This window comes from Streptopelia decaocto, assembly GCF_964273445.1.
Source record: "Streptopelia decaocto genome assembly, chromosome: 19".
NCBI classification, from domain to species: Eukaryota; Metazoa; Chordata; class Aves; order Columbiformes; family Columbidae; genus Streptopelia; species Streptopelia decaocto.
Genome location: NC_138674.1, coordinates 4343770 through 4357239, shown reverse-complemented (window position 1 = coordinate 4357239; position 13470 = coordinate 4343770). Strand labels below are relative to the sequence as shown.

Sequence of the window (13470 nt, the reverse complement as noted above, 5' to 3'; positions counted from 1 at the left end):
ACTAGGCAAGCAGAACAAGAAAAAAGGGAGGAAAAAGGACAAACTCTCTCCACAGGTGCTCTAAGGAAGCTGAATGATCACTAAGGCTTCAGTTACCAACATTAGCACCTCGTACCCCAACTCTCAAGATCCTTGGGGGTAAGTGGGCATGGGTGCTTGTTTGCCTACAAGAACTAGATGGTGATAGTTCTGAACCCGACACGTTTCATGGCAGAAAATCTGCCATCTGGGCATCTTCACCCGCTGCTCACAGCCCAGCCTTTGGGACCCAGGTGAGCCCCTCACCGAGGTGCCACCCCGGTGTCCCAAGATGTGGTGACACTCACCGATGCGGGAACTTGTCACTCCACAGGGCTCCCGGAGACACCGCAGGATGTGCACGGGGTATTTACCAAGCCCACAAATACCAGACAAAGCTGAAAGGAGCACCTTGAAGATGGAGAACTCAGTTCCCATCCTCTTGTGCCCTTCACACCCAAGCCACCACCAATCTCATATTTCTCAGACCCAATAAAAAGCCTTTTTGCACCCAATTCTCCGTGTTTCCTTTGCAGAAAGCAGTTCTGCCTCTGCTTGAGTGTCTGTTGATTCTCTCCAAAAGCCCCAGATCTGCATTGGCTTCAAACCCTTGTTATTTCTGAGTCCATAGACACAACAGCCGCATCTCCAGGACCGGGCAATCTGATGGCAGAGAAGAGGTGGAGAGGACATTGAGCATCCTACAGCGGACACGGATCCAGCCCACGAGCCTCCATCTCCGCTCCCCCAGGAGATATTTGACCAGGACCAGTCCAAGGCTCATCAGCTGGAGAAAATGCTCCCGAGTTCAATACTCTGCTGAGCAGGATGTGCCATGCCCAAGTCATACAACAGTTAAAGACGTGCTCAATGTTTCATTTCAGGAAGAAGCAGAATTACCCAGTTACACAAAAACTTCACAGCACAGCAAGGAACCAGATCCAGAAGCAGAAAGGCTGGGTTTTCTTCTCCATTGACTCACATAGGCTCAGAGATGGTTTCAGGTGCTTATGAAAGTTAAGCCCTAAAGCTGCGCATCAGAAGATTTCTGGTTATCGCACAACGCTGCCAAACTAATTTCCACTGTGTTATCTCCACAGCTCTTCTCCTACTAAAAGCACAATTACCCTTTGTGAAGTTGCCACATCCTGCATGAAATTCCTGGATGCGACTCCAAAAACCCTCCCCTGGCCCGACCCAATGGCACTGTCACACCTGGGGACAACAGGGCAAACTCAGGACCCATCGTGGCCATTTCAATGACATCTAAAATTTAATTTCCAAGCCTGTTTGTGCAAACAAGCCAAGGTCTGAAATAGCAGAGGTGAGAACCAGACTGCAGCACGCTCAGCTCTTTCAGCAAGGAGCTGTGAAACTGCAGTTGGGGAAAAATTGGTGTAATTCACAGAGAAAAGCCAACGTTTCCAAAAGCAAACACAGAGCCATGGATGTCAAATCGCATATCTGATTTCTTCCCCTCCCACCACGTACTTTCTAAGCCAAAAAAGGCTTTATCTGGGTGGATTTTCCAGGGAAGGATAAGCCATTCCTGTACCACTGCCCAGCTCCCGGATCAAACAGCAAGGAACGGCACAGCTGAGCAGATACTGTCACCCCTGTCCCCTCCAGCCAGGGGACTGACCACATCAGCTGGAAACCTTCCCCCAGCTTTGTTAAAACAGCAGAAAGCAAAGTGTTTTACCTGCACGGGCTGCGGAGAGCGGCTCCTAGGAAAGGTGCATCCCTGCAAGCAACCTGTTCAAAGTCCATGCTAAAAAACAAGCACCCACTTTAGACCACCGAGCCCCACAGAGCAAGCGATGAACAAAATCCAGTCGCTCATTAGCCTTATTCCTACCCAGAGATGTTCCCCCCACTCCAGCCTCCCTGCAAACAGGCTTGTGCCTACGTAGAAAGCTGATTATAAAGCAGCAAGTCATCCGGCATGGCCAGCTGTTTTAATTTAGCTCTTTTGTTCATTAAGCTTCACTGTGCTCTTAACCCAACTGTTCCCAGCGCCTGCATCAGGTGTGAGCTATTGCATCAGCTGCAGCACAAGGCCATGATAAACTTCACTTCTTTGCAAGAAAACATTGCATTTTGTGCTCAGCGATGGCTCTGGAAGAGCTTGAACCATGTCCCAGGACAAATACAAATCGACAAGGGGCTCCCATCCCTTTTCCTTCCAGCTTCAAGCCCAAAAAGCGCTGCTGGGCCATCAGCTGTGCTGATAGAGCTGCAAACCCTCTCTGTCTCTTTCCCACCACCAGCTCCCACCTTTTGGGAGGAGCTGGCCCATCTGGTGGTGAACTGGCCAGGCAGGGGAGGAAAACTCAGCCGACCCTCTTTGTTGGCCTGTTTTCCAGCCTGTGCATCTCGTGCCCACCAAAGTCCTTCCCTGCTCTTCTGAGAAAACTCGAGGCTCTGGTTTGCCCCCTGCCCCAAACCAACTTCTGCTGCGTAACCCCAGGGAGAAACTACACCAAGAATTGTGTTTGCCTCAAATAAAACTCATCTCTTGAAAGGGAGAATCATTAATAAAACCTCCGTTCTGATATTATTGGGACAAAAAAAACCCCAACCAACTAATGCTATGATCCATCTTAGAGATAAATTTCCAGCTGTGGATTTGCGCTGGCCCTTGTCTCGGAGGACGAGCCACCAGCACCAGCTGCAGGGGACGTGCAGCCTGGGGACGTCAGCGCCGTCACTTTGCTGCTGCAGACGGTGCATCCAGAGCCACGGCTGCAGATTTAGAACCGCCGCCTGCATTTCTCTCGGCGCTCTCCCACGTCCTGTCCCGCTACAACTCCTGTCTGCTTGCACTTAATTTCTTAAAAAGCACTGCTTAGCAACCCAACAGCCTTTTCACTGCGCAACCGGTGCCTCCCATCGCTCCAGCACCAGGGAGCTGGGTGGACACACGTCCCCGTTCGCTTAACACCACCTGAGACAGAGCCGGGGTCACAACCCAGCAGCTTCGGTGACACGGGGGCTGTTTGTGTCACCTCTTGGTGTTTTTGTCTGTGGGAAGACAGGAGGGTCCTTCCTCATCCCTCCCGATGCCATAGGTCTCATCTGTACTTCCCCAATGAACATTGCTGTGGAGTAACATCCTCACTGGAGCAAAGGATAAGTAATTACAAAGCCTTCGGTAAACCTTTTAGACTATTCATCCAAAGTCCCTAGAGGGAAGCAGGTGAGACTGTAATAAGGATTGCACAAGAGATACGGATCTGGGGTATTTTATTTTATACAAACCTCTCCCCTCCCTTTGCAGTTTGTTTAAAAGGAACAGCAATACAAACTGGGTGCTCTGCGAGTCGCCAGCGCTCCCAGCCCCGAATGCCACTGCGGATCCACCGGGACCGATGGGGATGAGCTGCCGGGGAGCAGAGAAGGTCCTGGGACTAACGACGAGGCGCGGGCTCTTCTCGCTCCGCGGTTTGGAAACACGCAACCTCCCCAAATCGCCTTCGGCGGAGAGAGGCAGGATGGGGCAGGTCCGAAACGAACAGGGAGCGCTGTGAAAGAGGCTGGAGCGAGGGAGAAGAGCAAAGGGGGATGGATAAAAGCACGAGACGGGCATGAGTCACGTTGGCGTGCGGCCTCCAAAGAGAGCCCTCGAGCAAACAGGGCACGAAGTGAATTCCTAGCCAGGCAAAAATCCGCTAAAACAAAGGGAGACGCAAAATAGTCTCTTGCATACCTGTCTCTTCTGGCTCGTCATGAAAGGCTCAGCATCACACAAACTCGGGCTGTGTTTTTGTCTACAAGTGCCTGGAAGGAGGTTGGAGCATGGAAGGGGTTGGGCTCTTCTCCCAAGTAGCAAGCGATAGGACAAGAGGAAACGGCCTCAAGTTGCGCCAGGGGAGGTTGAGGTTGGATCTGGGGAACAATTTCTTCCCCAAAGGGCTGTGGGGCATTGGAACAGGCTGCCCAGGGCAGTGCTGGAGTCACCATCCCTGGAGGGGTTTAAAAGGCATTTAGACGAGGTTCTCAGGGACATGGGCTAGTGCCTGAGTTAGGCTGGGTTACGGTTGGACTCGATGATCCTGAGGGTCTCTTCCAACTGAAATGATTCTATGATTCTTGCTGGTATCCAGTCAGGGCAGAGGTGGGAGCGCTCGCGGTGCATTCCCTCCCTGAGGCAGGTCTGGATTTCCAGCTAATCACGGCAAAAGCTGTCGTCCTTCCTCCATGGGAGAGCCCTCTCCAAACAGTCAACGTGAGAGTCGCAGGTCTTGCACACGCGGGAAAGAAACCCGGCTGCAGGCAGCTCCTGTCCCTCGATCACATCGCCACCTCCCCACTTCTGAGCTAAGGATGAAGGAGTTTAAGCCGGGATCCAGAAACAGACCTTTGGGGAAAGGAAAAGCGAGCGATGCGGGTGTTCTCTGGGAAACACGCTCCCCGGCACGCCAGCGCTTGGGGAGCAAACGGCAGAGCCGCTCGCTGGACCCACGTCAGTCCCCGCTGCGCTGGGGCTGGAGTCCAGCCAGCGAGCCTTCCGTCGGCTGCACTACAGAATCCAAACCCCAAGCCAGCTTTAGGAACGTTCCTCCTCAGCGGAAACACCGGTTTTGCACGCTGAAGTTTCCACTTTACAGAAACTACTGCGGTTTATAGGGGCCAAAGGCGTTGGGGAGTGGAGCCTTCTCTTTGCTGCTTGGATAGTGACCCGCAGCACCAGGTCCTGGGCTGGGCCGTGGTCCGGCAGTGCTGGAAAAACAAACAGTAGGAGAAACAAATCCATCATCTCAGTGCACCAGAGAACCTCAGGGGTGGAATGTGCCCCACTCCATCCGTCTCCACAACAGCAGCACCTCCTTCAGGGGCAGTTAAGCATCCCCAAATATTCTAAACTAAGATTAAATCAAGGAATTTCAGCTCCCTTGCTGCTTCTTTCCCTGAAGTCCCACTGCGGTGGCTTCTCAACAAAGCTGGAAAAGCTCCGGGCACCGCGTTGAGGAAGGAGCCACCAGCAACCATCTCCAGCCGCACAACACTAGGACAGATTGCTTTACAAGCTGGTGTTTCTCGCACGGAAGTTTGGTGTCTTATCCTGGATGCTTTTGTACCAACCCTCAGCTCAGGACACCATATCCATCCCCACCAGTCTGGCTTTTGCCTTCCCCAGCATCAACCCTCAAAAAGGGCTGCTGGACCAGAGAACGACCTCTTTGCTGTGCAAACGCGCTCTCCACGGGGCAGGGAAAGGAGATCAGCTCATTTCCCTGTCCTCTTTTCGGGCACAGCCCAACACAGCTCACTAAAGCCAGCTCAAGGGCAGCTTGAGACAAGCGTGTGAAGTTCTCTGGAAGGACGGCACGAGCACACCCGCGTTGCAAAGAGCTCGCAGGCACTAAATATCAGCTTGAGACATGCTGGCAAAGCCACGTAGAAAGGGCATACTGCCTAGCTCAAACTCCTGACGCTTATTCTTTGTTTGCACAAGCACCTAATTCCCTCCCAGATGTTTGCAAAAGCTCGGCAAGTTGGCACAGTAGCAAGGAGTTGGCCTTTAATTAACCAGAAGTCAAACACAACAAGGACGTCAGCAACCTGGGAGCTGCGCTGCTGCCCCCGGCCGGAGCTGCGGCTCTTCCCTGGGTCCGTACGCATCGGGGTCTCTCCATAGCCCATCACGTTAAAATAGGACTTTGCTGGTGCTGCTGACAGTTCTCTTGATCCCACTTCAACATGCACCGTGTGTTGCCCGGTGACCAATGACAGAGCCCAGGGAATGGCAGAAGATGTGCCAGGGAGGGTCAGTGGGACATGAGGAAAAGGTTTTTCACCAAGAGGTGCTGGATGCTGAACAGGCTCCCCAGGGAGGTGTCACGGCCCCAGCCTGACAGTGTTCAAGAGACTGGACAACGTCCTCAGACACACAGTGTGACCTGTGGGGTGTCCTGTGCAGGGACAGCAGTTGGACTCCATGATCCTGGTGGGTCCCTGCAGCTCAGGACATTCCATGATTCTATGAGAACACAACCACCATCCCAACCCTGCCAGATAAACCAAACCCAACGTCTGGCTTCAGCCCCCGCAGCTGCTGCACAACACAGACACCCCCTGAGCACCATGTTCTGCCTGCCTGGACATGCCACCCTGGCAGACGGGCTCATGGATGTGGGTTTCTGAGCGAGCCCAACCGAAATAAATCCTCTCTGGCTTTCTCAGAAATGACCCAGAGCCTTGGGATGCTGCAGCAGCCCCAGGGATGTCCCATGTGGGATGAAGGGCTGTGGGCCAGTTCTCACCTGTCACACTGCAGCAGGCAGGTGACACCTGCAAAGTGACCTTGTCAAGCTGTCCCAGCCCCACTTCCCTACACACACACTCACCCTGAATTAACTCGGCTTTCCGTCACATATTAATATATTTAAGAGAGGGACAATAGTACCAGAAACAGGCCCTGAATATAGGTCATCCTTGAATAGCAGCATAACGGTGGATCTTCTATAATTTGTTAAATAAAGTCATTTATCCTGCTTCATTATTACAGTGGGTTCTGCATTCTGTTTGCTTGGCTTTGGGGCCTCCTGGACTCAGCCTTGCAAGGACGAGCAGCAAGGCTTAACTTCTGCTGCCGCCCCGCGGCGCCCGCTGGCCGTAGGGCTGGCCCTGGTGGATCTTCACGTGTTTGGCTAAGTGGTCGCTGCGGGCAAACTTCTTCTGGCAGGCGGCACACTGGTACGGCTTGACACCCGAGTGGGAACGCTTGTGACGGGAGAGCTCGTCCGACCGGGAGAACCTGCGGGAGAAGGGAAGGATGGTGGATCCAGCCTTGGCCGCTGCACAGGACGGGGAACGCGAGGACCGCGGCACATGGGAGGGCTGGCTCTTGGGGTGACCACAGACAGGTCACTTCTGCTCCATCCAACCTCCCAGTGAAACGCAGGTCCTCGAGGCTCCTGCTGGAGGAACGGAGGGAAACAAACCCCTCCATGGGGTGATTTAGAGAAAAAGGATTCACCTACTGAGATCTTAATTCTTTCCACTGTGTCCACCTGCTTCCCTCATTTGTTTTAGACTTGCTGGAAGCTCTTGGGAGCTGACAATCCCAAGGCCAGATACTGAGAGAAATTGCTTTTTGGGGCATCAACCCAGTGACTAAAGGACACTGTAAGGGCTTTACTATAACCCCAAGAAGAGCATCGCTTTGAGAGAAGCCTTGTTTTGAGTGGGAGAGCATGCGTTCTCCCTGCAAACTCTGAGCATCCCCTTGTTTCTGAGAATGGTGTAGAGTTTTTGCTCTCAGATGGGGAGCTGGGGAGAGAGAAGCTGCCCTTGAGCTGGTTTAAACACCAAGCGCAAGGGAGGCAAAGCAAACGTACCCAGCCCAGAGTGCAAAAGCGGAGGTTTCCAGGCCAAAGCAAGTCGATTGCTGCCCTGGGGATGTGCCCAGCGCTCAGACTGCTCGTCCGTGTAATTCCCACGCCTGGAGCAGGTCCGCTGAGCAGCCTGGAAAGCCCCTGTAACCACACGCACATCTCCGTTCCCCTGCGCCCTTTCTTCCACCTGGCACCCGCAGATCCAGACCTGGCGGCACCTGTAGAGCGCGGGGCTGCAGCAGTTTCACAAGTGCCAGCCCAAGGGTCTCGATGAGGTTTTGGAGCTGGTGTGACCTCAGCATGTTTGAGTGTCAGGGGGGTGCTGGAGAGGAGGACTGGACAGGGTTTACTCCTCTAAGGAGCCAGCACAGGCGTCAGGAGTATTAGGACAGAAGGGTTTTTCCATCTGGCTGAAACAAGCCTACGCAAACAAGCAGAAAACTTGAGCTTCAGATGTAACCCCAGCCACAGGATTCCAAGCTCACACCTGGTGCAGTAAATACTGCGGCTGCTCACAAAAGGCTCTGTGAAAACAAAATGTGTCCCAAGGCCATCCTCAGCTCTTCTGTGCAAACCACCGACTTCTCTTCCGGCTTGATTGCGAGAAGCGAGGCCCAAGGTCTCAGCTTCTCATAGAAAGCAGGGCCAGGAGAAATGACGTATATATTTCCCTGAAATGCCTGTACACCAATGCGCGCAGCATGGGGAATAAGCAGGAGGAGTTAGAATCCTATGTTCAGTCGGGAGATTGTGATCTGGTGGCAATTACAGAAACATGGTGGGACAGCACACATGGCTGGAATGTGGTCATGGATGGCTGTGTCCTTTTCAGGAAAGACAGGCCGGCCAGGCGTGGTGGTGGAGTTGCTCTCTATGTGAGAGAGCAGCTACAATGTACTAAATTCTGCCCAGGAGTGGATGATGAGCGAGTTGGGAGTGTATGGGTGAGAATTAAGGAGCAGACTGGCAGGGGTGACACTGTTGTAGGTGTGTATTACAGGCCACCAGATCAGGGTGAGGAAGTTGATGAGGCCTTCTATGGGCAGCTGAGAGTGGCCTCACAGTCACAGGCCCTGGTTGCTGTGGGTGATTTTAACTTCCCTGGTGTTTGCTGGAAGGACCATTCAGCCAGCCAGCCACAGTCCAGGAGGTTCCTCCAGTGCATTGATGAGAACTTCCTCATGCAGATGGCGGAGGAGCCGACCAGGAGAGGTGCACTGCTGGATCTCATCCTCACTGACAAGGAGGGTCTGGTCGAAGCAGTAAAGGTTGAGGGCTGCCTCCAGCAGGGGGATTGCACTGGATGATCTTTTGAGGTCCCTTCCAATCCCAAACATACTGTGATACTGTGTGATATTTCGAGTTAGGGCCACATCTAGAGAAGGGAGGATGGCCCGGAGAACCCCAGCGGCAGCTGAGTACGTCACTCCATGGTGTAACCGGTGGGCAGGCTGGCAAGTGAAGCCAAGCAACCTGGGGACATCCTGCAGGACGCTGTCGCTCAGTGTGGCATCACCGCCATCCTCCTTTCCCAGGGGACAACGTGATGCTTGTGTGGTTCCCACTGTCCCCTTCCTCAATCCCCAGGCTCTGAGCATCAGGCGTAGGATGCTATAGCAGCACTGGAAAAGGAGCCGATGCCTATGAACTGGGGTTAGAGGTGGCATTGAGGGACAATTGTGGATGGCAATGGGAGAGCAGCTTGGCAAGAGGGAGTCCAAAATTCAGATCTAGTCTCATACCTCCCAGAGCTTCCCCACCCCGACACAGAAGCCATAACACACCATCCAGGGAAACAAGGCAGCGAGTGTCTGCCAAAGCATTGCGTAAGGCACCAGGAAAGCTCAGTGCTGCCAGCACCAGTTTTCTTTGTGATAACGCGGTGAGATCTGCTGATGAGAAGTGCTACGCAAGACCTGAGGACTATTAACCCTCCTTACAAAGGCTGCGCCGAGCATCCTGCCCCCCAGGACAGGTGTGCGGTACCGGGGAGAAAACACGGCGTCAGGGAAATAATCGGAGACGTGCAGCAAGATTAAGAAGCGGGGTTAATTTCAGGAACGTAGGTGAAAGACAATGCCAACCGCCAGCATGCACAGAGCAAACAAAAGTAAATGCAACGTGGAGATAACGCGACAGGCTCACGGGTGTTGGAGGGATGCAGGGCAGGCAAATAGCAAGAGAAAGCAAAGCGCTGCTAAATAAGCACAGAACTGTGCGCTGGCTGCTGAGGAAGCAGCGAGACTCCTAATTTCTGGGACAAATATTAATGGGAAAAGCCATTTTGGTAGCCCAGTGGTGGAAATTGTCCAGAACTAGGCGGAGAAAGCTTGCAGAGTTACAAGATCACCTGGAAAAGCTGCACTGATGGAGGGTATTTAGACATCCAGTGCAAGGGGGATTTGGGGTGTTTGGGAGATTGTCAAGTACGTGTCCCCAGCCGGAGGTTTCCAGCATTTTTAGTGAAAACTACCCAAAGCGCTCAACAAACTTTCCTCCTTCCCATCTCCTTCCAGCTCTCACATAGAATTGACTCAGGAAAGAGAACTTGTGGTTTTCCCCTGGATTTCCAGCAGCCGAGGGCTCTCCTGCGCCCCGGCGAGCGCCGGGACACCCCACTTACCGCCAGCCGCAGTCGGGCCAAGCGCACGTGTAGGGTTTCTCCCCCGTGTGCCGCCGAAAATGAGCCTTGAGGTGGGAGCTCTTGGTGTACACCTTGCCGCAGCCCGGGTGCGGGCACCGATGGGAGCGCACCAGGGAAGCGGGGCCTTTCTGAAACCTGGGGGTCGCCTCCTCCTCTTGTACATCCCCCCGCGGCCCCGGCCTCGTGGCGATGGGCAAGGGGGCAATCTTGACGTATTTTTGGTCCCTGGTGGTCGCAGAGGGTTGGATCTGAGGGAGGAGGGACAGGTTTTGGCCATGCAAGCTGAGGAGCAGCTGGACACCACCCATGGCTCTCTGTGTTAGAGCAGAGTCCATCTGGAGGGGCTGGATCTGGAGGACAACAGGAACCCTCCCCGCAGCTACCGCCTGGTCACCACCATCAGCTGTCCCTCCAAGCTGGGCAGCGTTTGAGACTTCATCTTCTTGAGTCACGCCGGAGATAAGCCATCCCTCAGAGCTACCTAAGCTGAGCTCAGATTTGATCTCCACCTTCCCTCCAGCCGGGCAGAGCTCGCTCGCTTCGTCTTTGAGGACCTCGGCCTTCTCCCTGAGGAACTCCTCGATCTCCTCCAGGGTGGGGGTGAAGTCCTGCGAGAGGCGGCCGCAGAAGTCGGGCAGCTTGAGCTGAGCCTCGCACACTTGGGGTTTCGCATCTTCCCCCTTTGCGCGGGACACGGGGAGCGAGGGGCCATCAGAGCGGCTGGTGTCACCCGCATGGAGGTGGCCGGAGCCCTCGGGGTGGCCGGACACCCTCTCGCTGCCGTGTCCCGGCAGAGGGGACGGTGGCACGTTGTGCTGCAGAGCATTGGCAAAGTTCTCCAGGAGGAAAGAGCTGGGCAAGGGGGGCAGCAGCTCCTGGCGATGCACAGAGACCATTTGTTGACTCGCGTCTTCTGCTCTTGGTTCAGCTGGATCAGAAGCCTCTGGAAGAGCTGGCGAAGTCTCCATTCAACTGCAAGGGAACGCCAGCAAGGTTATTTCCAAAAACAAACCGACAGCCCCCCAAAAAACCCAACTGACCAACAAAACGTCAACCTTTGAATAAAATGGACTGTGCATTAGAAAGGAAACATCAAAACTAGTCAGCGGCCTTTGTTTTTAAGGAGGTTGTTGCTCAAAAAACACATGCTGACCATTTTCCTATGCCAACAAAGAGCTAGATACACCCCCAGAAGCAAAGTTCTCCAGGGAGTTTAAAATACACAATGAAACACTTCATCCCCCTTCTGCCCAAGCCAGGGGGCAGGGATGCCCTGCTCGATGCCTTGTGGCTTACAACGAGGAGCTCATTCAGGTCCAAGAGAGGGGGCTGGTTTCTCCACGCTGCAAATGTTGGTACAACCACAACCTGACGCAGACCCATCGCAGCTGGATTGAAACCAACTCGTTTTGGAAGAGATAACAAGGCAACCGCTGCTGCCAAACCGCCTGGGGCTCTGTGCAGGCACCGCAGCCCTGAGTGTTCACCAGCAACCACGCTGCTGCGGTTACACCAGCTCTCGGTGCCTCAACCAGCAAGTTTAAGGCGAGTTCAGGCAGGCTGAGCTCAGTCACACCTCCTGAAAGCACCGCAGATGGACTGGGGTCAGCTCACGGGGCCCTTGAGGACACGAACGCCGCGTTTCAAAATGGGTGAGAAGAGTCACGGTGTCTCCGGGTTGGAGTCACATCGTCCCTGCCCCTGTGGGCAGCAGCGTGGAGGCTGCGTCCTGCTCCCGCAGCGCCTAAACCGCCCCAGAAGGCAGGAGCTTTTTACATTTAATGCAAAAACCGGGTTTCCAAGAGAAAGAAAACCTCTACCAAAGTCCTTCGTGAACCTCTTCCAGAGCGAGTGAGTCCATGAGATTTCTGCAGAGCTGCAAACCAGTCAAGCCAGTCCTTGTTATCAGTGCTGCTCAGGGTGCTGAGAGCTGGAAAGGGAATTTTTGAGAAGCTGTTTGGGTTTAAAAGAAAGGCTCGGCTCCTTAAGAAAAATCCTGCCCATGTCCTTCAAACCCTGCTGAGCACGTTGCTTGGGGCCGTTCGTGGTGCTGCCCATCGTGTGTCCCCAGCGCAATTCTACTTCAACAAACCGCGGTGAGCAGAGACCATCGCTGCTCACATGGGAGGTGTGAAAGGCGTTTGGGCCAATCTCAGCCTTCAGGTTTTCATCACATCATAGGTTAATGCTCTGAACCATCACCTTCAAGGCAGCACCCAGTTCCACTTCTTCCTCCACACCAATTTCATGATCTCTCTCTGATCTCTGCTGCTCTGACTCTTGTCTCCTTTTCCTACAAGCTTCAGAGGCTACAAAAGCCTTTGCCCTCTGGCTACCAAACACTCTTCCAGAAAGTCTTAAAACCTGATTTTCCAACAAGGTCTCCTTGGCAAGCAGCTCAGGAAGTCTCCAGCCCTTCAGTTTGCCCGCAGGACAACTGAATTAAACTGTAAACTCCTTAGCTCAGGAGCATCACTTAGCACATACCTTGCAAACAGTTCTGTTGAACAACACGCAGAAAAGCACAACCAGAGGGCAGGAAGGTCCAGGGGCTAAGCTGGGACTAAGGAGCTCTGAGTAGGGTGTCCCGTGCAGCCTTGGGGGAGTTGTTGGAACACTCTGCTCCTCAGCTTCCCATCCAGCTGGGGGCAATTGTGACATCCTACCTCACAGAGCGCTGCGGAGGGGAAACGTGTGACCTGGCCGCACGCTCCGTTACTAACAGACTTTGTCGGTACCTGTTCAGACGTCAGTGCCTTGTCAATCCAAGGCATTTTTGCAAAGTGCACGTCAACGGTGCTGTCATCCCAGATCAGCTACTGCAAGGAAACGGAGACCTGACTTTGGCCTTCAGCAAAGCGCAACGCAGGACAAGGTCAACGTTGTGTTCAAGCTTCACTTTCTATTCCTAAAGTCTTTCATGTCCCCAAGAGCGCTCCACTGCCGAACGAAACCAGATGTGCACTTTGGGCACACAGAGGAAAAGCAGTTTGCCCAAGGTCAGCCAACGAGCAGGAGCCGAGGGCTGTGACTCTCCTCTCGCGACAAACAAACACCTGTAACCTCTTCAGAGCCGGGAATCACGTTCACAGCGTCCGCGCCAAACACGGACTTGCGAAGTCGTTGGACAAATACAACACGCTAAATAAGTGGGACACAGCGACGTGTAGCAGATCCCCCAGTGATAAGGATGCCCCACGCTTCCACCCGGCCAAGGACAAGCGAGTGTGAGCAAAACCTGGCACAACCGCAGCCCCACACCCCCCGGGGGGAGCAGAGCCGGACACCCCGGGGCCGAGGGGCCCGATCCTGGCCCAGTCGCTCGCTTCATCCTGGAGGGTGGGGTGGAAGAACATCCCCCCCACCCCAGACCGACCTTGTCCCCGTCCCGCACCCCCTTACCCGTTCGCGCTCCATCCCGCCCGCGGCTCCGAGCGCGGGGGCGGCTCCCGGGCCGGCCCGCCCCCC

The 13470-nt window shown here is 54.2% G+C and overlaps 1 protein-coding gene across 1 annotated transcript; it reads right to left on the bottom strand.

Moving 5' to 3' along the window:
- Positions 1 to 6481: 6481 nt before the first annotated feature.
- LOC309447947 (Krueppel-like factor 15) lies at positions 6482 to 10898 on the bottom strand (the record flags this gene model as incomplete). The annotated part of the gene is made up of 2 exons (XM_082069091.1): positions 6482 to 6778; positions 9982 to 10898. 2 exons carry the CDS (start codon positions 10896 to 10898, stop codon positions 6601 to 6603), a joined length of 1095 nt encoding a protein of 364 aa, XP_081925217.1. The 3' UTR covers positions 6482 to 6600.
- Between the last annotated feature and the right edge of the window lie 2572 nt (positions 10899 to 13470).